This window comes from Dermacentor variabilis, chromosome 8 (genome assembly GCF_050947875.1).
Source record: "Dermacentor variabilis isolate Ectoservices chromosome 8, ASM5094787v1, whole genome shotgun sequence".
NCBI classification, from domain to species: Eukaryota; Metazoa; Arthropoda; class Arachnida; order Ixodida; family Ixodidae; genus Dermacentor; species Dermacentor variabilis.
The window spans coordinates 92,227,894-92,254,445 of record NC_134575.1 but is presented as its reverse complement, the minus strand read 5'-3'; the positions used below and the strand labels follow the sequence as shown (position 1 = coordinate 92,254,445).

The following is a 26,552-nucleotide window of genomic DNA, read 5'->3' as shown; positions in this document are numbered from 1 at the left end:
GAGGGGCCCTTTAAGGTACAATGATACAAGAATTCTCAATCGAGATAACTGGTTCATCGCATTGCTGCGAACTCATAAGCATCATCTGCGAAGCATCAATAGCAAACGCTGCTTAGGATGCGTTTTATTTCATTCTAAAGCTCGTGCGAGCGACGAATCTGAAAGTGCAGCACCTATCGGTGTGGTCATCAGCATAGGTTCTATCTCTGAACAATGTCACGTCACGTGTTCTGGCGATTGATTTCGGCGACGTGCAGCATCACTGGCTTGTCTCGTCGTTCGCAGGACTTTTCAGCACTGTAAGCACTCGGTGCCTTGCACTGACCGCACGCGAAGCCTGCCCGCAAACTCCTTACCGTTCGTGGATTACCAGGTTACCGGCGCACTAACCGACAGTAGAAAAGCTGGTGGCGACAGCTTGTGACAATTTGGCCAACTACAATGTTCTCGAATATCTTTGTCGCATCAGCGTTATTGTCGAAGGGAATTATGAAAGTGCGTCACCCTAACGACTACGTCGCTACCAACGCTTTACAATGGCAGTTAGGTGGTAGAACATGTAAGTTGCAGTATATTCTTGCCCGCTCTCTGGTTAAACACTCCAACAGGTGTCGCTATCAGCGTTGCTGCCTTACATCTCTCCGATACAGTACACTGTATCTGAGGTTATCCAGCAAAACGCAAAGGGTCAGAAGTTCGCGGATAAGCTAAAATGTAGCTAAAGCTCTCTAATACCTCGATCATACGGCGTAGTGGACTTCTATCAAATCAAACATTATACGATGGCGCCCCTCCAGCAAGACACGTTTCCCACCAAAGTAGCAGACGACACAGGAGCACATATGGCATGTATGGTAGACGGTGCGTGCGTCGGAAGTCTGCGCTGTGATGCGATTATCGATGCACACAAGCTTGCCTCTTGCGTCAAGGGGCGCGAAATGCTATTCAAAATCGAAACTGCTACTGGAAGTGAGGTACGAGCATATAACTGAACAGTCGTCGTGCGATGGAGCAAACAAGTTTCTTCAGCATGATTGCTGGGTCAATACCAATTGATTAAGCGCAATAAACATAGCCCAAATAATTTTCAGGCAGTACTCCAATTCTTTCAATACCGGACCTATAGAAATCGAGCAATTTGATCTACAGGTTTTCTACGCGTTGGCGAACATTTCCGTTGGAATTCTACTCTACTAGAAACATCACGCACCGCCTGAAGTGACAACTGAACTTTAAACACCATTTGTCCGATTTGACAATTTGAGGCAGATTCGGCAGTCTGGAACAATAAAACTGCGACCGCACGACTCGCCAAAACTAGCCTCCAGTGATCCTAGCATTTCAATAAGAAGGGGCAAAATTTGCGCTTTGGTCAATTCCGCAACAGGACTTTTAAATGACAGCAGCTGCGAAGACACAGAAGCTTCTCTCTGGTTGCCGGTTTACCGATCCCTCTAGGCTGTTTTAAACACGTCCAAAACAACGATAGATGAAAATTTTTACGTGCAATCCTTCCCAGCGTGTCGGGTTTTCAATCATACAAGAGCACGCAGTCGATTTCATGCGGACTTTTGACCGAAGCTTGACTTAATTAGCTGTCTAATCCCTTGCATTCTGAACACCACCTGAGCAAGCGCCCTTGTTCATAATAGTACGATACTGTTTTACGGTCCACATACTGCACAGCACTGTACAGGAACCGAACAAACCGCCTGGAGGCCCCAGAGCAGTTGAACGCATACTACACCACTTTGCTTGCACAGAAAATCTGATGGAACGGAATAACCAAGTATTAGGAGGCTTCTGCATGCCTTCCTGGCCTGACAACCATCGCTTTGCAAGCCTAAAGAATGCAGTAAAAAAACACAGGCGCCTGCTGAAATAAGCAAAACAAATGTTCCCTGTACAATTTTGCGTATTTTCCTATTTGCGAAGCTACTGCCTTATTGCATAGCATGCGCACAACTACGTCCAGCATATATGTATATATATACATATATATATACATATATATATACATATATATATATATACACATACATATATATATACACATATACATATATATATACATATACATACATACATATACATACATACATATACATACACATACATACATATACATACATATACATACATACATACATACATACATACATACATTATATATATATATATATATATATATATATATATATACATAGCGTGGCCTGCCACAAAATTTCGGAACTAGGCACCACGCGCATATTTTGTATATTTCAGATTTTTGTTACTCTCAGCATTTATACTAAAAAAAAAGCGAATTATTACTGTCATACGTATTCCTTGTGGTGCTTCTTTGAAGTATCACGTAAGAATTTAAAATGTCTGGGCAATTATTGCTGCTGTACACCCACACACCAGAGATCAGGCTATAACTTTATGCATCGCAGTATACGTGGCGGCTACTAAATCGTGAAATAAAGCTTACGTAAGCTCCGAAAGTGACCACGCTTCTAGCGGTGCCGAAAGACTTAAGAGGAAGCTTCAGACCGGGGGCACGTACCTAAATACACGGGAAAGGAGAAATCGTTTTTTTCTCGGCAACCACTGCACCGAGTTTGCTTAGATTGGTTGCATTGAAAAGAAAAAGTTCAAATGTAGTGACTGTAGTGAGCGAATTCTTAATTGTATAAGTGTATGAATTCTCAACTACTTCATAAGAATTGTTGAATATCGCTAATTTTCAGAAAGCTGCGATCAAGTTGACAACTCTAACTCAGCAACGAAAAATTATATCAGAATTGTGTAAACTGCATCTAATAGTACATCTAAAGCTGGCAAAATTGATGTATTGTAAATGGCCGTCAAATACACTAATGTAGATACAGCTTTTGCGAAATCCCCGTAAACCTTGTAACAAATTCAAATAAGGTAATAATTCATACACCAAATTTGTGTGCTGGATGTTCTAAAGGATGCCGTTTACGGAACTTCACTGTCTTTTTTTTTTTTTTTGTCTAGTGTTACGGATTAGTAAACTTGTGTGTTCCGAATTTTCATTCAAGCTTATTAATTTTCGGCAATCTTAATAAGAAAGAACATAGGCCCTAAATGAAAATTCCGCTTCAACAGTCCCTAGAACTCCACTTTTATTAAAATCGGTCCATGGTTCATCTCAGAAAGCTATTTTCTGCGTTATACAGATATAAAAATAGGCGGCATCAGGTTTTGACCCGAGCTAAAGCTTTTTAACAGACTCGCCGAGCAACAAACCAGCAAAAAGATTAACGAAGAAGAGCATCTGAGCTCTGGGCGCGAGCTAGTTTCCATCTTGGTCTGTGGCTGGCATTTACAAAAGAAAAAGAAAAAAAGACAACTGCGGAAGGGCAGGCAAAAGCTGTGATTCACACCTGAATAATGCCTGTCTACCGGTATATCCCAACCTGCACCTCAATCTTTCGTACTATCTCTGCAAGCGCATTTGTCTCCTGCTTATCCCAAACCGCAGCCGACGATTCACGTGACGCTTGCGTCACGATCCCTTTTCCTACCGTCTTTTAACACTTCGTTGTTGCTCCGCGGCATATTTCAGGCGATGGTCTTCCACTCTCGGCGTTTCACAGGTTGCTGTAGGCTATAAAAATACTTCGGCCTGTCCGTCAACTTCATCCCCTTTGCGGATCGCCAGAGCCAGTAGCACGCAGCAGTACAGCTAGTGGCGGCAACTTGTGGCGCTTTGCCCAACTACAATGCGTTCCAAAAAGTGTCGCGCCAGTGTTTTTGCCGACGGAAAATAATAATACTGCAAGTTAACGATTACGTCACCAGTAGTTAATATGCTAAGCCACTGCAGCATTAACTTCGTGCGCTTTGGTTACACTGTGTCACAGGGTGTCGCTACTACAGCGTCGTCGCTGTCGCACACTTCTCCAGTAATCGGGCATTGCACAAACGCTAACACGTTCAAGGACAAGCTAAAGAAAACTCCACTCTGCGCTAAGGCGACAGCTATGGCTTGTACTGCTGGCTGCTCCGAGAGGGTAAGCAGGCTCACGCTTTAATGTTCTGCTGGTTTTTTCTTTCTTTTTTTTGCAGCGCTCGGGGAGGTTTTACACGTGGGAGGAACAGAAGGAGGGGGAGGGGGATAAAAAGCAGCATGCGTCACTCACGTCTGAGCAGTAGAAGCCGTTCTTCCGGGAGATACCGTCCACCTCTGCACATGCAACGGGAGAGATGAAGGTAAAGTCAGTCAACAGCGTCGGTAATGTTATTTCACTCGCAACGCGCTGTCTGGTCGCTGGCTCCTACGAAGCCAGTCCAGCACACACCTTCTCACCTCTGGTTACCACGCCGAGACAATCATGTAACGTAATGTGCTGCCATTAATACACGAGAGACTATACTCATATTATGCGTCTGGCTTGTCTGTAGTGTTATAAGTTCAAGGGGGAGGGGGGGGGGAGTCTTAACGGAAACTGGAGAAACTTGCCTGGCGGCACCCAATAGCATGCCACTCCAGGAGAATGCGACGATAAATGAAATAACACACACGAGAAATACGACGCTTAACACACACATAACACAAAATAGAATAATAGAGTTTTTAGTTGAGGCAGGTGCCTCTAATGGAAGTTAAATGCGTCTTCTAAGCACGAGAAGCGCAGGCTGCGCTAGTCCACGGTTTCACGCTGTACTATAGTTACTTTTGGTACACCCACTATAGAGGACCGTAATTTAGAGTGCAAAAAAACTACAATTGAAGGTTAATGATGTGACATATGCGCACTCCACATTGCACGCAGGACACAACATAACGATGACGACTAAGGTGCAGACATGCACGATCGTCCCGCCTGGGGAGTCTACGCGGCATGCAAAGTTCGGGACGCCTGTTTCGTACAGAACGTGGCGAACAATGGCAGTGCAGGTTGTTAGAAAAAGCGTCACACACGCGTTGTATCCTGGTCACGTACGAACGAATCTCAATACCGCACTGCGGCAGCTACAGCTGTCGAGTACGCAAATATAATTTGCCGAGTTGAGAATACGGCCACTGAGCGACACTTGCACGAAAACCATTATGCCAGAAAACGAGAAAGAACATGGCGCAGAAACCATAGACGATGATCGTCTATGTAAGCGAATAGCCCGAACGAACGAACGACACCCCGCCCTTCCCCTTTTTTTCCCACCACTTGGCTGGGCGAGAACAAGCGCCCTTTCCCTCGGTGTCTTTGTATCGCAACTCCGGTCACCGCCCATCAGACAACGCCGACAACCACGAAAACGGGCGAAAGAGGCAAAGAAAGCCATTAGCTTTAAACAATTCCCGCAGAGCCCGTCGCACGATAGATGTTTGACATTAATGCATCTAGAATAGACGCTATGTAGCGAAACACCGCATTGCCACACACCGTATTGACTTAAGCGAACAAGGAACCAGCTAAAACTAAGAAGCAGGACCAGAGGGAGGCACACCCACACAGACGCCGGCGACTGTGTGTTGTAAGAGTTGAGGAGGACTTCGGGTTGAAAACTTGGGAGGTTTATATGCATTATTTACAATGAGAGTCAATTAACAGTCTTAAAGTCATTACGGGCCGGCAGCAACTCGGACGCTGCGGCACGCGGCAGGAAGCTCGAAAGAGATGAATCAAGAAATCCTCCAGGAATGCTCTTCTGCTGCTCCCGGTCTGCGTCTTTTAAGCCCTTCGGTGTCTCGAAGATACGTCACGTTCGGCCAATGGGAGATCCCGCTCAGCTGACGCCATTTTCGGCCAATCGGCGAGCCCGCTCGGGTGTCGTCATTTTCGGCCAATGGTAGGCGCCCGTGCGATGGTGTCACACCCGGCGGAGAGGGTCGCTGGTTGGTCCTCAATTGTCTGAGGGCTTATTTCTCCCTGCGGTCTTGCCTTGCTGACTTGCAATGCCTTGCAATGTCTTGTGAGGAACCCCGTTTTCTACTGTTCTCATTTTGCGAGTATTTTTGCGTGTTTTCGGGAGGCGCCGCTTCCGAGACCTTCGGCGATGGAAGCGGAGTCAGCTAGACGTCCGGAGGAGACCGACGTCACAGCGTCGAGCGCTCCGAGGAAGCGCAATCACCTGATGAGCGACACAGGCAGCGAGGACACCCTGCTGTACTACTCTGCTTCAGAAGAAGATCTGTCGGATGACGGCGACTACTTGACAGTTGTGAGGCAAAAAGGAAAGAGGAGAATCGTCACTGCCTCCTCGTCTTCAACAAGGACGACGGCGGCAGCAAAGGCCCATGACACGGCTCATACCATCCTCTTCTTACCCGTGACGCCGACCGACAACCTGAATCGGCTAAACAGGCAAGCCGTATCTGTAACACTAGAGGCTCTTGTTCCAAATGAGCTCACGGATATGAGAGTTAACACCCGTAAGAACATTCTCGCGGTTGATGTCAAGAACAGAGCAGCATTGGATATCTTGAGTACAGTGAAAATGCTGGGCAAGATAAATAAATGTTCGCACCATAATACCACAGGACAGCAATACTATATCAGGTGTGATTTATGATGTCGATGAGTCAATCGACGACAACGATCTGCCTATTTTGGTCAAACCCGCCAAAGCAGATGTACCTATTATTGAAATCCGTCGCCTAGGAGATTCACGCTGTGTGAGGATAACTTTCAAGGGAGGTAGCTTGCCGTTCCACGTGAAAGTTGGATTTTTTCGTCATCCAGTGCGACCGTTCATTCCAAGACCACTTCAGTGTCGTAATTGTTTGAAGATCGGGCATGTCAGCGGCATATGCAAACATTCGACCGTGTGCGCAAGATGCTCTGAGCAGCACAGCGCAGATGCTTGCCGTGCGACTCACTTCAAATGTGCCAATTGCTCCGGTCCCCATGAAGCATCGTCGAAAGACTGCCCGAGACAAGACAGAGCGGAAAGTCCTCAAACAAATGGTGAGAGACAACTCAACTCACAGAGCGGCCGCCGCCAAAGTACGACGGCGTAGTGTCCGCCGTCACCGTAGACGATCCTCGTCTACAAGAAATGCTGATACCGTCGCGAGACAGCCGATACTTCCTGAGGCTGGTGCTCCCAAGGCGCTCACCCACACTAACAACACGGTGTCTGATGACGCAGTGAATACCTCTACTGCAAACGACTGGCCTGCACTTCCGACATTAAGTCCTCCAGCCCAACAAAGGTCGACGGTGGACTACCGACGAACCAATGAGGGCACAGATCACGTGCGAGGTCAAGACAAGCAAGTAATCGCCATAATAAGATCTCTAATGAATGTCATTCGCGTGTTGTTAAACGACATGCAGACGCCATCTGCTCGAGGTGCACTACAAGTGCTGGACGGCCTGGATCCGGTTCTTGCGAGCCTCCAGTAGCAAGCACAATGGCTCTACCGCGTCAGCCATTCTTCAGACAAGTCAAGGAAGCGTCTATTATGCAATGGAATGCCCGTGGCCTGAAATCCCGCAGTGATTTTCGCCATTACGTTTTCACCAATCGATTCCCCATTGTTGTCGTCTGTGAACCGAAGCTACAGACACCCGTCCGGATCTCAGGCTATGAACCTCATGTGTCATCGACTTGTACTGACATTAGCAAAGTGACCATCTACATACGGTGTGAATTGACTTATGTTGTTCATCCAGTGCGGCCAAATGACATTAATCAGTATGTGTGTTTGACCGTGAAACAACAAAACCTTGCGTTTACTTTAGTGGGCGCTTACCTTTCTCCATCAAGTCGTTTTGATAGGCAGAGACTGAGTGACATTATAGATGCGACACCTGGTCCATGGATTGTTGTTGGGGACTTCAACGCGCATCATTCACTTTGGGGCAGCAACAAGATCAATTCGAAAGGAAGAAACCTCGTGTCCTTTGCTTGCGACCATGAACTTTGTTGTCTAAATGATGGCAGTCCCACGTTTCTGCGCGGCCGGACATACAGTAGTTGTTTAGACTTAGCATTTGTTTCGCGATGCCTCACTCGCTGCGTCCATTGGTTCGCAGATATAGAAACCCACGGAAGCGACCACATTCCTACCTACCTGAAGATAAAAGGCCTCACCAAATCCGTTCCGTCAAATTTTAAACAAACAATAGATTGGCCCGTGTTTAAATCCCTTATGGAAGACGCATGCCACGAAGGCATTTCGTCCACACTAGAATTTGAGATCGCCAAGGCTATGCAGGATTCTATGCGCTCATTTCGGCCATTAGAGAAATACACAGTTTTTGATTCGGAAATACAGAGCCTCCGTGCAATCCGCCGGCGAGCGGAGCGACGGTACCGACGGACTAAATCACTCTATGACCTTAGAGAGGCCAGACGCATTCAAAAGAAAATTCAGCGTCACCTTGCTGTACTCCACAATCAACGCTGGAAGTCGTTTTGTGAGTCTCTCGACCCACGTAAACCTCTGTCAGTTGTCTGGAGAACAATCCGTGGTCTTCGAACAGCTCCTCAACAGCGTCGTCCATTTAAGTCTAGCCCTACATCAAGGACGCCGAGAAGTCGAGGTAGCCGAAGATTACTGCGCAAGGATCGCGGGTCCGGCGCTCACGTATTCACCTTGCGCACCTATTCCCATTGTGCCCCCTTGCTCCCGGGATCCTCGTATGGACGCTGCTTTCTCCTTCGAAGAACTGGAGGCCGCACTTGCTGGTTGCAGGCGATCTTCGTCACCAGGACACGATGGCATCACATACTCTGCGCTTGTAAACCTTGGTCAAGAGGCCAGAGATGCCCTTCTTGGCCTATACAACGCATCATGGCGTGACGGCTTGGTCCCAACAACGTGGAAATCCAGCCGGCTTGTTCCACTCCTCAAGGCTGGCAAATCCCCGTTGGAATTATCATCTTACCGTCCAATAGCACTGGCCAGCTGTGTCGGCAAGGTAATGGAAAGAATGATACTTGCACGGCTAGAATGGTACTTGGAATTCTACAACGTCTATCCAGAGGTGATGGCTGGTTTTCGACGTGGCCGCTCGTCAATAGACAGCGTTATCGACCTGGTAACATACGTACAACACCAGAAACATCTGAAACGAATCACTGCGGCCCTATTCCTTGATGTTAAAGGTGCGTACGACAATGTAGATCATCAGGCAATTCTGGACGCCTTAGAAGCTGTAGGGATTGGTGGACGCACCTTTCGCTGGATATGCAACTATTTGCATGGAAGATCTTTCTTTATTTTGACTGAAGACGCACCAACGCCATCTAGCTATACCAGTCGTGGTGTACCGCAAGGCGGAGTACTCAGCCCTACCCTTTTCAACCTGGTGCTCGTTGGTCTCGCTGATTCGTTACCGCAAACCGTACAGCTCTCCGTATATGCGGACGACATTTGCATATGGGCTTCAGGCGTGACACGTGTACAAGTCCGCGCACGACTTCAGAAAGCCTGAACGGCTGTGTCAAGATACCTAAGAAGACAAGGCCTGGAGCTTTCTGCTGAGAAATGTGCAGTCGTTGCTTTTACTCGTAAATCGATGTCCCCGTATGCTTTGCGGATTAATGACCAAATCATACGATATAGACGGACGCACCGATTTCTTGGCGTCATCATTGATAGAGACTTGTCTTGGAGCCCTCACATCTCGTACATGACGAAGCGTTTGGCCGCCATTGTGGACCTTCTTGCGTTTCTCGGCGGGAAGTCCTGGAGCGCAACAGTACCGTCAATGTTGCAACTTTATCGAGCACTGTTTTTGGGCTTCCTGCGGTACAGCTTACCTGTAATAGGTAATACTTGTACTACGAATATTCGCAAACTCCAGAGCGTGCAAGCCCAAGCACTCAGGACTTGTCTCGGTCTTCCCAAAACAACATCATCGATTGCGACAGTGGCCATAGCCAGAGACGCGCCTTTGACAGTCTACATTGATACAGATGTCCTGAGAGCACACATCCGACACCTGACTCGGATTCCCTCACACCATCTTGCTTGCTTGCCAGCAAAAAGGCCACTTTCAACTTTTGCTAAAGCTATTGTAAGACATCAGTCGTACTTGCCATCAGAATTTACGCCCGCTTCACGATTGTCAGATCCATTGTGGTGTCTGCACCGGCCGCAAGTGCAACTGACAATTCCAGGAGTCAGAAAGAAAGCTGGAGCGCCATTGCAAGCTTTGAAGCAAGCAACTTTGGAGCACATTCACAACGTGCACAGATTCCGGAAACATGTATACACAGATGGCTCAGTAAAACTCAACAGCGCTGCTGCTGCAGTCATCATCCCGGCACAATCTGAGGAAATCCAATTAAGAACTTCATGTGTGACCACATCGACGGGTGCAGAACTCGCGGCGCTCCGTGCTGCACTTGCTTTCATTAAGCAGAAACCACCGCAACAATGGACAGTCTTCAGTGACTTCAAGGCAGCCCTTCAGTGCATACGAAGCCCAATGCGCCACGGACCCAATGAACAACTGGCCTCAGAAATTCGGCACATATATCATCAAAGCTATGATAAGGGACACAACATAATCTTTCAGTGGCTTCCAGGACATTGTAACATCAGCGGGAACGACCAAGCCGACGAAGCCGCCCGATCGGCACATGAAAGTGGTCAAAGAGTCTTCATTCCGCTTTCGCGAACAGACGCTGCGGCTGGGCTGCGATTGATGTCCCGTGAGTGTACTTTGCCCCTGTGGGACTCAAATGTTTTCACCATGTGTCGGTTGCGTTCGTTGTCTCCGGACATACGGATGCACCTCCCGCCTGGATTACCACGACGTGAACAGACCATGCTTTACCGTCTGTGGCTAGGCGTTGCGTTTACAAACGCCTATGCTTTCCTCATAGGAATGGCCAACAGCCCCACGTGCGACACATGTAACATCGACGAGACGCTCGCACACATTATCTGTGTCTGCCCGCGATACAGTGCTGAGAGACAAGTGATGTGCAGGGTACTGGACCAGCTGGACAATCGTCCACTTTCAGAACTAAAAGCTTTAGGCCAATGCTCCGAAAGAACATACGCGTTGAAGGCCTTATTCGCGCTATTAACGTTCTTGCGGTCTACGAGGCTTCACGACAGACTAAGAATGCCGCCCCCTACCGTTCTGTAGTGTACGCGCTTTGTTCGTGCTTGTCTCCCTTTCTTTCTATCTCCCCCTTCCACTCTGTCTCTCTTTTTATCCCTCTTAACCCTTTCCCCTGCGCATGGTAGCCAACCGGAACTACCTCTGGTTAACCTCCCTGCCTTTCTCTGCATTATTTTCTCTCTCTCTTGCAATGCGCCGTCACAATAGGCGGATGGCGCTGCCATCCGCCTATTGGCGCCATCCGCCTATAGGCGCTGCCATGTTTTCACGGCGCATTACAGCCGTCTTGCTTCGGGACCCACTTTACCCGCAACAGTGCCAGGCTCTCGCTTCCCTTTTGGGAAGAGTCAAGCAGTGAATAGCTCCACCTGCGGCACACGAAGTGGGGGCCGCCAACTTGTTTGCACGTGCCACGCCTCAGGAATGTGGTATCCGTGCTTCTGCGCTCCTTAATTAGCTGTGGTGCGATTCGATGTGGTCTGGTGAACTCGAAGTAGGCTCAGGAAACGGTCCCGTATCTAACAGTGTGTGCCTCCTTCTGGTCCTGCTTGGTTTTCGCTGGTTCCTTCTTCGCTTATAACATGAACCAAAGAGCCCAACAATTCACGCTTCTAAACTGTATTGACCTGCGTCACGTGTCGGGATCCTTTCTCGCGCTTCAATGGTGATGTTAATTTATTGGCATCTCCTTTGAAACGGGGCGGTGAGAAATAATCCTCTAGCCTGCTTGAGTTACGCTATACTTTGTTTTCATTCGAGCATTTCTGTACACAACTCCTTAACCTCTTTTCTCTTCCTCAAAACTTCTCTGTGCCTTGTATCGCTTAGCTATGTCTGTAACAGATGCAGCGGTATCAATCTTTTCCACGCTTTTTTTTTCCACCAACACTCCAAACATCTTACTTATCTCGACTGCTGACCGTTTGATGCTTCCATTCACGTTAAGTCCAAGCGCTTCTGGAACGTGTACGTTACCTACGGGGCTCACTGGGTGAATACCTTCGCGATCCATTAGGATGTGCTGACCCAGGTCTACGGATTTTTGCTACAACAGAAAGGTGCCTCATCGTGTTGCAAATATTTGCCCGGTATGTTTTTTTTTTTTGTCCTTACGCAACCAGCTAAGCTTGCCTGAGGAGAATATGTCCAGTGGGTTCGCACTGAACACACTGGGCCATCTAGCGGCGGCGCCGGGAAGTCAGTGCGTGTTGCCTGAGGTAACCAGTCCGATGAGATTCAGAAGCGAGTGCCTGCATATACAGGTCGCTGCTTCGATTCCACCTATATGCCTGTCTACTCTCCAAATTTGACCAAGACACTACTGCACTTCGACCAATCCTCTCGACTGTGCGGATACGTCTGCTGAAAACCTGCCCCAACCCCACCACGATAAAAAAAACAGTATGTCATGCAACACAGCAGCATCGTAATTGCCATCATGCGCTAGGTAGTCTAGGCGAAGTACGATTTAAATCTAAGCCATTGGTTGTAACCAGTGTACGCTTAACTCAGTCTGCCTTGGATCTAGACACGCGTTGCAGAGTAAGCGTGACGCAAAGGTCTAATATGCATTGCACAATGGTCGGTTCCTTTAAGCTTCGCCGCAGTACAGCCATGTTATGCGGCAAAGCATATTAGGGGTACAAAGGGACCACCGTCACGGGGCATAACGTCTTCCTTAATTATACATGCGCGCACACGCCATCTTCACTCACAGCAGGACTACCGAGTCGTCTCAAAACGGTACTGGCAGCCATTCACAGATTTCTGATGCTGCTGCGGCCGAAGAAAAAAAATGGAAAGTTTTTTTCGTCATATTTTATCATGCGATTGTCTTCGTACCGTCGTCACACCATAGTTATCACACAGTCGTTATCGCGTTATCGTCGACCTACACATCTGCCATGCCATCGTCGACACGCTGCGGTTTTACTGTAGCGTCGCCAAAATTTCAGAACCGCCCCCCATTGTCATTACACCTTCGTCGTTCCATCAAACGTCATTCCTCCTTCAGTCACTTGACCGTCGTCACTGCGTCGTCATCACCCTACGGTCGCCGTCATGGCGAGTGTCATAGCAAAGTTGACCGATCCCTGAGACAGTGTATGACGCATATATAGGCGAAGCAGTGGTGATGCGGTGTACGATTCCGACAGCATGTGACAACGTTTGTTTGAATGCTAGTCGCATCATCGCCGACAGAGATCGTAAAATGGATTCTGGCGGATGTATGTTCGCTGTACCTTCATTAACACTAACAGTTTTACGTGAGCTGCACATTCTTAGTAACATTTGCTACGGATTCTCCAACATACGCAGCTAACAAAACTGCGATATCATTTTGTTACAGTTTCGCGTTTGTACAGTTAGTGCCTCCGTTCTTTCTTTCCCCTACTTGTCCATTTCTCGCAATAGTAAAAATAATGAGGCCCCAAATCAAAGTTACTAAAACCAGCATACAGCGCTCTTAGTAAACGTATCCGATTTCATCGAAATTAAAGGTTAAATTCTTAAGCTTCACATGCCAAGACCATCTCAATATCAGGGAACCCATGCAATGGTGGACTTCGGAATAATTTTGCACCAGCTGGAGTTTAACGTGCATCCAATGAGCGGTGCAGGAGCGTTTCTTGCACTGCGTCCCCTTCTGCAAGGTGGCCGGCGCTTCCGGCATCCAACCCACGACCTCGTGCTCGACAGCGCAACGCCGCAGCCATTAAACCCAAGGCGGCAGATATAGAAACAAGGCGGCAAACAAATGTACAAGAGCATTCGTTACCTCTGCACGAGCCGAAACCGCGCTACAGCAGCTGTAGGCGTAGTGGGCGGACAGCGGAAGTTCGCGTCGCGCGCGGTTCGTCAAAGCTGCCGCCGACGGTGGGCCGGAACACGTAGCACAAAAAGGAAGCACACGGGATGACCGCAATCGGCGCCGCACGCGAGAGTGCCTGCCTCCCCTCGGAGTGGGAGCCGGCGCCCAAACTTCGGGCGACATCGCCACCCGGGCACAGCGCGCGAGAAGGGGGCGGGCGGGCGACGGAGAGCGGGCGCGCGAGCCGCTGATGGGAAACACGCGGCGACAGGGGAGGAGGAGGAGGAGGAGAACGGGGGGCGGAACCTCGGCAGCACCTGCTCCGGCGGTCAATACGAGAGTACGCACGCACGCACAGGAAGAAGCGAAGGCGTCACAACTGCACTGTTAGTAGAGAAATGAAAAAGAGCAACAAGAAGAACAAGGAAAAGGAAATTGCACGAGCCTAGAATTGTATACGAGAAGATTTCGATCTGCGACGAGACAGAGAAGCTGAATGGAGACGGAGTATTAACGCGAATTCGACTCGCAGGGCTTGACGTCCAGCTACATGCAGCGGCGATTCCCACTCTCATCACAGTCTCCTTTTTCCCTTCACTATGTTGGCGTTATCCATGTTGTAGCAGAGAGCACGCGCAGCGAGCACGAGGTTACACAAATTGTACAGAACCAAGAAATGTTTGTACAATCTGTAGAGAAGCGGAGATAACGAAAATAAGAACACGTATGCAATGAAGTGGACAGGTGACTGACACATATTCAAGAAGGAGTAAATGTGGACACACTTATTCTAAATGCATTAGATGCGATTTCATTGTCTTTTTAAAATCATAAGGCATTTTTTAATCATATCAAGAGCGCTTGAACGTTCGTTTTCAAAGTTTGATTAAATACTGATAGGTTATTTAGTACCATAGTTGGTGGTGATAGAGTTCCAAGTTATGCTGTGCGCGTTATTTTTGTAGGGGCGCCGTAGAGCAAACATGTCAGCGCATCTCGCCATATTTCTTTAAAGAGTTACTGCATACGCGCGGTGCGCGCCGATAGGCGCGCCACTGGTGGCGGCCTTCCTAAGTGCACTCGGGAAACGAGGCAGCCGTCCGCCATAATTTTCTGCGTCGCTGCTCGCGCTGCTGTGTTTGGTTCCCGTTTTCGGAGCGAAATAAGCGACACCCGTCGCATGTGTGTGGTTGCTTTAAGGCATGTCAAAGTGCACCAATTGTCGCGCGGTGGGCTGCTAAATTATCTGCAAGAACTTACCGGTGACACCACTGTAATCATTGTCGTGAGACCTCACCGTCGGGGGCAACGGCAGCAATGGATCACCACCGTTCGACGGGAAAGTTCTTGTTCCCACGCTTCCCTGCAGTAATCTGGATGTTTGCTGGGCTAGGTCATGTTTGCACGGGAAAGCGAGGCAGTTCATTACGGCCTACCCATGCTTTGGTTCAGTTTGTCCGCAGCGCTGTGCGCGGTTGAAAATTATGCCGCTTAGGCTCTGAATGCCGCTTGCCTCCACTTGCCGCCTCTTGACCGCGTTGCTATAGCTTTGCAGCGCGCCTGCGCGAGAGTGCATCGTGCTCTGCTGCTGAGACTTGGAAGGACCAATTTTGTTGGTTTTATGCTGTCCCTTAAATAGTCGGCACCAGCTGTGACGTAGTTCGTGTTTTTCGACGTATTTATTGCGTGGCTTCGCGCATGTTAAACGGTTGCTGGTTGCTTCGTGCAGAACTATTGTAGATTTTATTTAAATACGAGGTTTCCGCCTCGCCTTGTTTGTAAGGGGCTTCAGTGACGCTGTATTTTATCGGAACGATTATAGGAGAGCGCTCCTTTAACGGCTATAATCGTTTCGCCCGATGACATCTTCGGTAATGTGATTGTTCTTAAGTGTGTTAGAGGAAGCTTTGGACGAGAACTGCCGTTAGCTGGTGGATATGCCATTGCTGTTTGATTTTTGCTGAAAAATTCGCGTCATATTTGTGACGTCACTACACATCTTTGGTGTCTGAGCAAGCTTACCATGCACAGTGCCTTTCTGCGTGTACATTTTGCACTCGGTTGAATTCTTGCCTATTATCTTTTGCGGCGTCGGAGTGTGATACCTGACGGCGGAAAAGACCAAACCTGACCTTGCCGTCAGTGTTCATCTACCTTGCACTGTAAGAAAAGTTTGCACGCTTTGGAGTGTATCTCTGCCACACAACAATAATCGTCGTCTGCCTTGATGCGTTTCCTTTCTTGAAAACGCTGCGTCCGCTACTTTCCTGTCGGAAATGCTATGTCATGCTGATAACGCGCATGCCGTTCGGTACTGGAAAGTACCGGGCTCACAGCGTTAAAGAAAGGAAACGCGTCAAGGCAGACGACGATTATTGTGTGGCAGATATACACCCCAAAGGGTGCAAACTTTCTTTAGAGTGTGGCTGGCGCTGCTATACCTTCGCCCTTAAATATATCGTGCGCTTCTTTCTTTTGTAACAACCACAAAAAGAAAATGCTCAAGCGTTGGTACTACTAGCTTTGTACGTTTCCAAGCAGGCCACAAAGGGAGTTTCATATCACGAAACCTGCAGCGGGAAGGGCAGTTCATCGACGTACACAACGGAATTGCATGGGCGGTGCCGCGCCAACTCGCGCTTCTATTCATCCGTGCGTTTGGTGAATTGGTTGACTAGTGCACGCATTTTTCATTTACAAATTCGTACCCGCTCTTCTTGAGGTAACTTTGATGGCACTTATTCGGCAGTACCACGAGTATTCATCACTACAGTGTGCGCCGGCATCGTGCCATGAGGAGTCGCCTGGGATGCAAGTCTGCACCAACGGCGTGTGCCTATTATCGATGTACCGAAACAGTATTACGGCAAGGAGAGAAAATAAACGGTCGAGTCATCGCAGTGGTCAACAAAACGAATCCCCTACTTAACACGAGCTCCACTGCGTATCGTGTGTATGCCCGCTCTCGTAGAGGCTTGCGCATTGCCTGCAGCTGTCGCATGTTCAAGTAGCGACCATGGCACCCGAACAAAGGGGAAAATTGCAGCTGCGAACTTGAGCCATCCTTGCTACAAAGTGTCTGCTATTTCTTCCCGAGCGTGTGTCTGCTATTTCTTCCCGAGCGTATGTTTTCGAAAGCGCCCGCCAGGTGGTCATCAATGCCGCCTCTGTAGTCGACGCACTACGCGTATGGGCTCTTGTAGTGTAGACTACAGGTACTGTATTTTTGTTATTGTTGCGCAAGTACGCCTTAAGTTTATACAGCAACTCGAGATTCCTTCACGTCACTTCACAAATGTCCCTTCAAAGTCCCGCTTCATATTTTTTTAATGATTCGCGACATTATAGGCTAAAAGACATTTGTCAAAGAGAAACTATTGTTCTATTTTCCGAGCATATCCCAGAGTTTCTTCAGGTCTGTATCATATCGCTTGTGAGATGTGCCTGGTGAAGGCCAAACTCGAGGAGCACCGTGAATAGGTGAAATTCCGGATCCGAAAATCTCTCTTGACGGTGTCCCTATCCCTCGAGTCGACTTCCTCCGTATTCTTGGTCTAGACATCCCGAAAGACTGCTCAGACGCCACTACACTACCAAAACTTCAGGCTACTGTGGCTCAAGTGGCACAGCTGGTACACCGCGGGGGCAACAGAAGACACGGTACGACTGGACACGACAGTCTGCATCATCCAGGCTCTCATATTAAGCCGCATAACATACGGGACGACATATCTGGACCACTAGAAGGCAGACATTGCACTCAACGCTCTCAATCCGCAGAGCCATCAAAATCACCATTGGTACATCCTAACTCGCCCCTACGCAACGCATCCTCCTACTCGGCCTTCAGAACATGTGGAAGACGCTTGCAGATCCACGCAAAGTCAACCAATTGGAACAATTAAATATCACAAACAGGACCTACTACCCTGAAGAAACTGGGATACAGAGAAGGCTTAGAATCGAAAGACCTAAAGCGGAGAATCCCGGAAGACCTCCAGTAACACATCGCCGTAGCCTCCATTCCGCGAAATATACACCCTACCTATCGTAAAGACCGGCGGCTGGAAAGAGTCCGGGCCCTCCGGCAAATCCCGGCACCGGATACACTGATGCAGCAAGATACCCGGCAAGACAAGCCCACTTTATCAGCGTCATGGATTGCACCGTTATCGATAGGACCTGCGCAACTATTGCAACAAATGCCACTGACACGGGAGAATAGCCTGTAATCTCATTAGTCCGCTCGACGTGTAAGGATGGTGCCATCATCCTCGCTGACTCACGAACCACATGCAGAAACCACTAACAGGGAGCAATTTCTACCATAGCACTTCAAGTAGTCCGCCGTACCGCAGCACCCCAGATGCCTACATCGTATGGGCTACAAGACACACCCGCCTGGCAGGAAACGAGGCCGCCAACGCCTCAGCACGAGGATACGCTAATCAAGCACCACAGCCAGGTGGATCTCGGAAGACCGAGGATATAGCGAAGAAATATACGGACATCCTCCTGCATTACAGACTAGACAGAAGAACGTACTCCCCCCCCCCCCCCCCTTGAGACTAAGAAGTAGCAATCACCCTCCGAAAAATCCACACTAACAGTCACGTCCATGGAACCTTCCTAGAGAGGATCTCGCCCACCACTTACAGCCACGAATGCGCATTCTGCAAAGTACCAAACACCCAACCACACACAGTGTGGGGATGCAAGGGTCTACATGGAACTACTGGCATCAAAAACCTAACCGAATAGCAGCGGGAGGCTCAACTGTCAAGCCCCAGCCTGGATGACGAGCGTAATCTGATCAACCGGACTCGGCTCGTGTCCACGGCTTCTTGGGCTGAGGAAGCTGTCCCCCAAGGACGACTTTTCGCCTGCTCTAAATAAAGTTCATCTCTCTCTCTCTCTCTCTCTCTCTCTCTCTCTCTCTCTCTCTCTCTCTGAGTATATCCAAGACTTGCGTTTCAACAGCCATTCTCATTTTAGAACTTAACGTACTAATCTGAGCAACACGGATGGTTTGGAATATGACAACAGCTTGGAGGCTGCGTTAAAATGTTTACAAGTATTTCCAACCTTCATAGGTATGGTTGAAACGAAGCATTAAATGCTAAACCTACAACTGCCCTCATTTTCATCCTGCAATGATGCGTAAGCATTAGGTGTGTCAAATAGGACAAAGGTATGAGTATGAAGTGTGGGAAGCCGGTGATGTGGTAGAGGTACAGAGGGAGTGAGAGCTTAGAAGATCGTGTATGTGTGCGAGTATTATAGATATACAGGGTGTCCCAAGTATCATGCAGCAATATTCAAAAATATGCAAATGCTACATATCTGGACAGAACCAAGGTAATGCTGTTTGCCTTCACTCGTATATATCCAGGTTATTTTTATTGCATTCCGCCTAATTCTACAATTACTCTGAATTGATTACTCAATTTCTCAGTTACTATGATCACATTAAAAGTGTCACTGAGAAAACTGTAGAGTAACATGAAAAAACTCGCCGTGCAGCTTTGTTGCTCAATACGTGCTATATAAAAGTTTTTCGGAGCGTGAAAGGAGCCTGCGAATACATGAAAGGTGTCTCGAGCGGCCAGTCGCGCTGCAGTTTTGCGTGTTGAAAAATAGAACTCTTCCGTTTGCTTGAAGTGGTGCTAAACGCACTTCTGATGGCCCGCACGGTTAACTGGTAAACTGAACAGTTTTTGCGTTTCTTGCATTTACGCCGTGTCATTGATAGAAAACTACGGAGCGTGTTCGCGTCGTGTTCCTGCTACACCACCACGTTTCTGCTTCAGGTCTGATAAGTGCGCATAAACGTCTAATAAACGCATAAATCCCGCATAAACGTCTAAAACTTCAACGCACTGGGCAAGGGTGCTATAGCAGTGTTCCTGTATGCCGTGTGGTTTGTTGTTTATACTGCACTGTATCTGGATTCGGCCTACATTTTTCTTTCAGTGAAATCACACTTTCTGTTCCGGGAAAAACACCGCGCTGCCCAGCTTACCTGCAGGAGACGAGGCGCCGGTTGCCACTTTATTGACGTGCGAAGTTTGAACGAGCGCCTTTCTGCGCTAATCACGCAATATTACTGTTCCGTACATACCACTACGCTAACTTAGTGAGTCTTTATTTCAAGCTTAATTTTTGACGCCATTTTCGTTGTCCTACGCGCGCTAGGAGACCTGAAATCATCTAATCTGACGAGACGAAATCAGGAACCCAGATCGCACGAACACCAAATTGGTCTAAAGAAGTCTCCAAAGCAGACCTTGTTATCAAAACAGATATTCGCTTTAAGGAGGGAGAGGGTTGAGCGTCGGGCGGCTAAGGCAGTTTCAAGCAATATGAAGTCATTCACGAAAATAAGAATCATTTCCGGAGCGAACTTTGACTTGCATTGGTATTGACCCCTTTTGTGGAGCAGTTTGTTCTAGAGAAACTTTGATGGCGCTTTCGACGGCGCGCCGCACGTCGCCTCAGCGACAGCGTACGAATACGAAACCATTACCGCTTCCACCTTGACTCTCCGCGATCAGCTGTCGGAAATGTAACCGAGTTTTCGCTAACGCACTGTGTTCAAATCATGTTCGATTGAATCACGTGGGTTGAAGATGTGTGCAGTAATTAGTTGGCTGCGAAAACAGTGACCGGCATACTAAGGAATGGAATGAATCTGTGTGGCTAAATTCGCGGACCACTGCTGCAACTGTCCGTACGTGTTACCGGCACTTCGAGATGTACGGCTTTTCTTGAGGATACAGAAATTTGCTCATCCGCCAGCGTTGCGTCGATAACCTTCAAAGAAAGTGCTTCAGACCCGAAACATCGGCAATAGTGAGTACCACTCGTGAAACAATGACAAAGGGAGTAGCGCCGCTTCCTGTCATAGCAAGTTTCGTGCACAGCATCTGCACACATCTACGCCAAGGGGCACGAAAACTTACGTCCACTATCGCCAACCGGTCAATGAGTGAATGGGCGCACACTTGTAATATGCGCATCATATGCGCACAATAAATGACGGACTACCCTGACAGCGCAAGAATGGCCGAAGCTGCATATTTCTTGATGGTCCACACGAGTAAGCGAGTCACTAGCGATAATGCATCCTTGCTGCACGGTACTAAAATGTACGAAATAGCTGCGTTTCAAGCCCTGTGCGCAGCAACAACAAATTTATCGGAAGTGAGCACACCCGCAAGCGATTAGGGAGAAATAATCAGATAGCGACTGCACCGAGGAAGTCAGGAATGTGACAAACCGCTGCTTCAAAATATTTGCCAAATAAAGAACGAAGAGCAAAACACTAATCGTGATTCAATTCTTGAACGGGAAGTTTCGATAGCTTGGAATACGTATTTAGCCCCGCTTTTAGCATAAGCACCCTATACACTGCTCGCGCCGTTTGGACACAGCTTAATCAGCTCCGAAAGCGCTTATGCATGTTCTCTGAACCTGTGGCCAAAGCTTCGCGTCGTCCACCCAGTCACCGTCTACGATATCTCCCGAAAGAGGTTTGCTAAGCCGCACCGGCGTCATACAAACCCATAGTAAACACGGAGGCAGTTGAGGCAAGCAATGGACGCGTCACCACGTTATCAAACATGGCAACGCCCACGAGATCTCCGCGAAAAGGGTGTATGGAGGGAAAAAAGTACATTAAAAATTTGAAATGGTTAACATACCTTATGCTTGTGCACGGAAGAAAAAAATATTGGAGAGCACTGCATAACCTTGAAATTTGAAGTGCTTGCTTTTACGGATTATCTTGATTAGCGCACAGGGTGAGTTTTCTCGTTTTGCAGTAATAACAGAACAAAAGGAAACTTCGGGTAGCGGTGAATCACCGCTACCCTGTCTTTTGCCGCAAGTTAAAACACACACAAAAGGAACACACATAGAAGACAACACGGACGGCACTTCTAACTGATTTAGTTTGGGCTGTGACCCAAGAATATATATACACATACGCGCATGCGCAGGTTGTTCAAAAACCTACGTTATCAAGCGGCCAAACAATCGTTTCCGTTTTGCAGAGCAAGATAGATATATCGCTAATGCAATTTGGACCTTTCTTTTTTATACAATAAGCTTCCATTAGCTCATTAGCGGTTATGCTATGTGTCTTCCTTTTGTGTGTGTTTTAACTTGTGGCAAAAAACATGTCTTATACGCTAGTACACGTGACTTAGGCGATAGCGTAAGAGTGACAAAAACAAAAAGCAGCGCAGTTCAGCTGCAATCTTTTTACCCGAACTGCATAAATAATACCACGAGACAAGACAGATAAAATCGGGTTTCCGCACGCGATTCACGAGCTGCGACTTACTACACTCCATGAAACGGGCGTGTCGAATTATATTACATACACATGGCCTGTCGATACGTCAGTTACACGGGCACGTTCACAAGATTTAAACTAAACCTCCCATGCAGCCTGTCACAGCTAGTTCCTATCAAATAAGAAAATAAACAAACGGAGGCGTATATTCTAAGGATTATCTTCGTGCGACTCCAAGAGGAAGCTCTAGCTCGGGAGGTCGATCTGAATACGAGGGCGAATCAGAAAGTATTTGCCCCCTCTTTTTTTTTATCCAAATTACGGCTGTAAATGCGAAGTCAACATGTCCGCTCCCAGCAGTGGACCGGCATTATCTGCCGGCAGCTCCACGGCAACGGCGCTTCTGCCAGTTGTTGAAGATGGCGGTTGTGCTTAAAAAAATAAATTATGGGGTTCTACGTGCCGAAACCACTTTCTGATTATGAGGCACGCCGTAGTGGAGGACTCCGGAAATTTTGACCACCTGGGGTTCTTTAACGTGCACCTAAATCTAAGTACACGGGTGTTTTCGCATTTCGCCTCCATCGAAAATGCGGCCGCCGTGGCCGGGATTCGATCCCGCGACCTCGTGCTCAGCAGCCCAACACCATATATCCACTGAGCAACCACGGCGGGTTGCGGTTGTGCTTCAGACGTCCACGGCGCGAGAGTAACGACCTGCGATTCGTTTTCTATGGAGCAAGGGACGAACGTCCATCGAAATCCACAGGGAAATGCAGCTCACGTTTGGGGAAATGTGTCCCGCTTTGAGAAGTGTGACGTGGTGGCGTTGTGAGTTCGCAAAAAGCCGTTGAGGCTTGCATGATATCGACCATTAGCGATTATTCTTTCAATAAAGCTTATCTAGTGTACAATAGAGAGTTTTAGACTACGGGGACGCAAGCATCTGGGACCCCCTAACGCTTAGGGCCACGATACTGGCCTGGTACGGGCCAAGGTACTGCGCATGCGCAGTACCGTGGCCCCGAGCGCTACGGGGCCCCAAAAGCAAGAGTCCCCCTAATCTAAAACTCTTTAATGAGCGTTCGGAGAGACTGCGTGCGTCGCTGAGTGACGACAACATTTTCCGCGTGGATGCAACGGTGAAAGCGGATCGGCGTGTGAACCTCAAGGACATTTCCCGGGAGCTTGGCATTTCGTACGGCATTGTTTACGACATCGTTCACGGGTCCTTAGTGTACCGGAAGGTTTCGTGTCGGTGGATTCATAAGCAGTTGGATGGCATGACGAAAGGCAAGCGAACAATTGCTTCATTGAATCGTCTGCATACTGCATTTCACGTCGGGATCAAAGCAGTAGAGCACGGTTCGGAAACATCCGGGTTCACATGCGAGAAAAAAAATGTTCAGTGCCATCTGCTGGTAAAATGATGTCAACGGCCTTCTGAGATCGCAAAGGACCACTCCTGCTGGATTTCATGCCACAAGATGCAACCATCAATGCCGACATTTATTGTTCCACACTGTCACGTCTTCCGGCTGCTATCACGCGAAAACGCCGAGAGATCCTCGATGTGGACAACGTGGTTATCGTCCACGACAATGCGAGGCCATATGTGGCAGTCAGAAACGCCGGCAAGCTCCGGTCATTTCAGTGAAGGAGTCTTGACAACCCACCGTACAGTCCGGACCTCGCCCCCAGTGATATCCACGTTTTCGGTTCACTGAACAAGTTTCTGCCAGGACAGCGATTCAGGTACAACGGTGAAGGCGAGAGAGCAGTCCGACGGTGGTTCCACCGTCAGCCGGACGAATCCTATCGCACAGGCATCTCACCTTTAGTGCTGCGATGGGACCATGTATGAACTGGTGTGGGAACTATGTGGAAAAATAGTGTATATTACGTAGAATAATATGTGCATTTGTAGTTACCTGTATGTACATTATTTTAGCTGATAAAAAATAGGAGCAAGGAATTTCTGACTCGTCCTCGTACATGGAATTGAGAAACCGCTTGTCGCGGCAATCAGTCACCCAATTTGAGTAAGTATTACAAAGTTAAAAGAAGAAGTTAAAATCTAGTAGTTGTAGGAACTAGATTTCTTCTATTGAAAATTGTATAAAACCGCAATTGACAAAAAAGGATACTCAAGTACAAATGTCTTCAGCTAACTCTGTAGTCAATGATACAGCAATCATTTAATCTGCACCTACTAAGACACCTAAAGCGCACAAAATTGTATTGTAAGACAAGAATTATGAAAGAGTACAGCACTAAGTTGTGAGCAGGACATTTGCAAAAGCCCTCGTGAAGATTGTAACAACTGCTAACTCACGCTGTAACGGATACAGTTACAACAGAACTGCGATGTCTCATTTTGGTACACAGACGGATTTGTCAAGTTCGTGACGCATTACCTTGGCGTGCACAATTGTGAATGCAGCGCGTGAAACGGATAACTGCTTCAAAATACGAACCCTGGCAGCATTACTTCTATTACAGCCACAGTTCTATACAGCGAAACATTAGACTAGCGCAATTCCCCAGCTAGAGAGCCCACATAGATGAAGCTCGGATATATATTCAGTGAGTAAGAAAAAGAGAGTAGGATGGCGATTCAACGTCTTATTGAAGTCGACAAATTATTTTCTTCCCCGGCGAAAGTTGGGGATGAGAATGGATTCTATTACTTACGATATAGTGCGAGAGCCACGCTCAAGCGACAACGTTTGATCTGCATCAAGCAGAGCTTGAACCCGCCTTCCAATTTGTTTTTTATCAGTCCGTCATCATGCCCGTCACAAACATAAGTGCTGCCATCATTATGGTCGTCGCATACCCAGTGGTCCCAGCTGCACGTATTCCCAGTAGCCTACACTCAGTGGTCCCTCAGTGGCACTTGTATTTAGAGTGCACTTACAGAGAAAGAAATTCAACAAGAGGGGTACACTCAGCAAAAACTGGCAACAGAAAATACGTCACGCCTAGTGCCAACTCCATTCGTTAGTTGACGCGAGCATCGGGAAAAAAACTATGAATTGAACTTACAGACAACGGTTCATGTTTTTTTTTTATTCTTTCCCACGAAAACTAAAGATGTTTTGGGTGTAAATGAACTTACACTTTGCGACTAATTTTTCTTGCCTTGCCCAGCAACAAGCGAGAGGCACGCCAGATGCGCGTGCATACGTCATGCGCCAGACATGCCACAGGAGCGAGCGAGGCGGGCTCCGCATATGAAGCTCGCGTGCTCGGCGACCCGTCTGTTTTCGATGTAGCCCGTTTTTGTTTTGTTTTTTTCTCTGAGGAGGGGGGGGGGGAGGGGAGGGGCTCCCGGCGTTCTTTTGTGTTCCGTCTGCATTTCGACACGGCACCGCTGCACTACTGGACTACAGCAAGGTGAGGAATTTTGTTTGGCAGTCTGCGACGCACTTCAAGCACATTTAGGCTTACTGCACAAAACTGAACCTATATAGTGACGCAGTTATCGAAAAACAGCTCCGCCGTCCAGGCCTAGTTAATTTGAGTTAAGTAGTCGTGCTGGGAGACGTTTGCGACGCTTTCTATGGGCCCAAGCATTATTATAACTTATTTCGATAGTTTTGGGGCACGCTCGCCGCGCATGGCGTTGTGACGAAAAGCACCTCGGCCGTGTGACGTAGTTTCGCGTGTACTGAATCTTATCGGGACACGTGTTGGCGCTTTCTGACCCCAGACGTTATTGCAACTAATTTCGCTACTTTTTGGGGTACTTTTCAAGCACAGTGGCCGCGCTCGGCGTAGTGGCGCAGTTAGTTTCGCGCGTACTGAATCTTACTGGGAGGAGTTCGTGAGGCATTCTCTGCCCCCCAAAATTATTCTAATTCATATCGTAACTTTTTGGGATACTTTTGAGACATGCTCGCCGCGCCTGGGGTTGTGAAGCTGTTAGCAAAAAAAGCAAGCCGGCCGTGGTGAGTTAGTTTTGCGTGTACTGAATTTTAGTGGGACAAGCTTGTGACGCTTTTTATGGCCCTGCAACAACATATACCTTATTTCTGCACTCACGATTGTCGAAAACGCGACGAGCTATTGCCGAGAGTGAAAACACGGCAGTGTGTTGCTTGTGCCGGCAGGACGCGTAAAAGATAACGCCGAGGAGCTCAAGAACTTGACATTTCTGTCTTCTGAGCGGCTGAAAACAGGCTTTTGCACCCACGAATCTGTCTTGAGTGCGACTAGAAGGCATTCGGCGAGCGTGTAACATGGTCTTCTGGCTGAGAGCCTGTGTTGTAGCCACCTCTGTGTACTTGGCGTACCATCGCGTCGACTGAGGCAAAGTTGTTTCGGAAACGCGCAGTCACCCGTGTATTTGTGCTCTTAAAGTGCAGGAAATAATGCCCGCGAAGGGAGGGAT

General features: G+C 48.1%; 1 protein-coding gene across 5 annotated transcripts in view; it reads right to left on the bottom strand.

The window, feature by feature from the left end:
• Window positions 1-26,552, bottom strand: part of LOC142590412 (rab11 family-interacting protein 4A-like) — a 281,526-nt gene that overhangs the window by 104,674 nt on the left and 150,300 nt on the right. For 4 of the 5 annotated variants that reach the window (XM_075702498.1, XM_075702497.1, XM_075702500.1 and 1 more), the window contains one exon: window positions 4,155-4,198. In XM_075702498.1, coding sequence (XP_075558613.1) covers window positions 4,155-4,198 — 44 coding nt within the window. Of the gene's footprint in view, window positions 1-4,154; window positions 4,199-13,824; window positions 13,968-26,552 lie in introns of those variants that run through there. The other variant, XM_075702502.1, reaches the window with a different exon arrangement.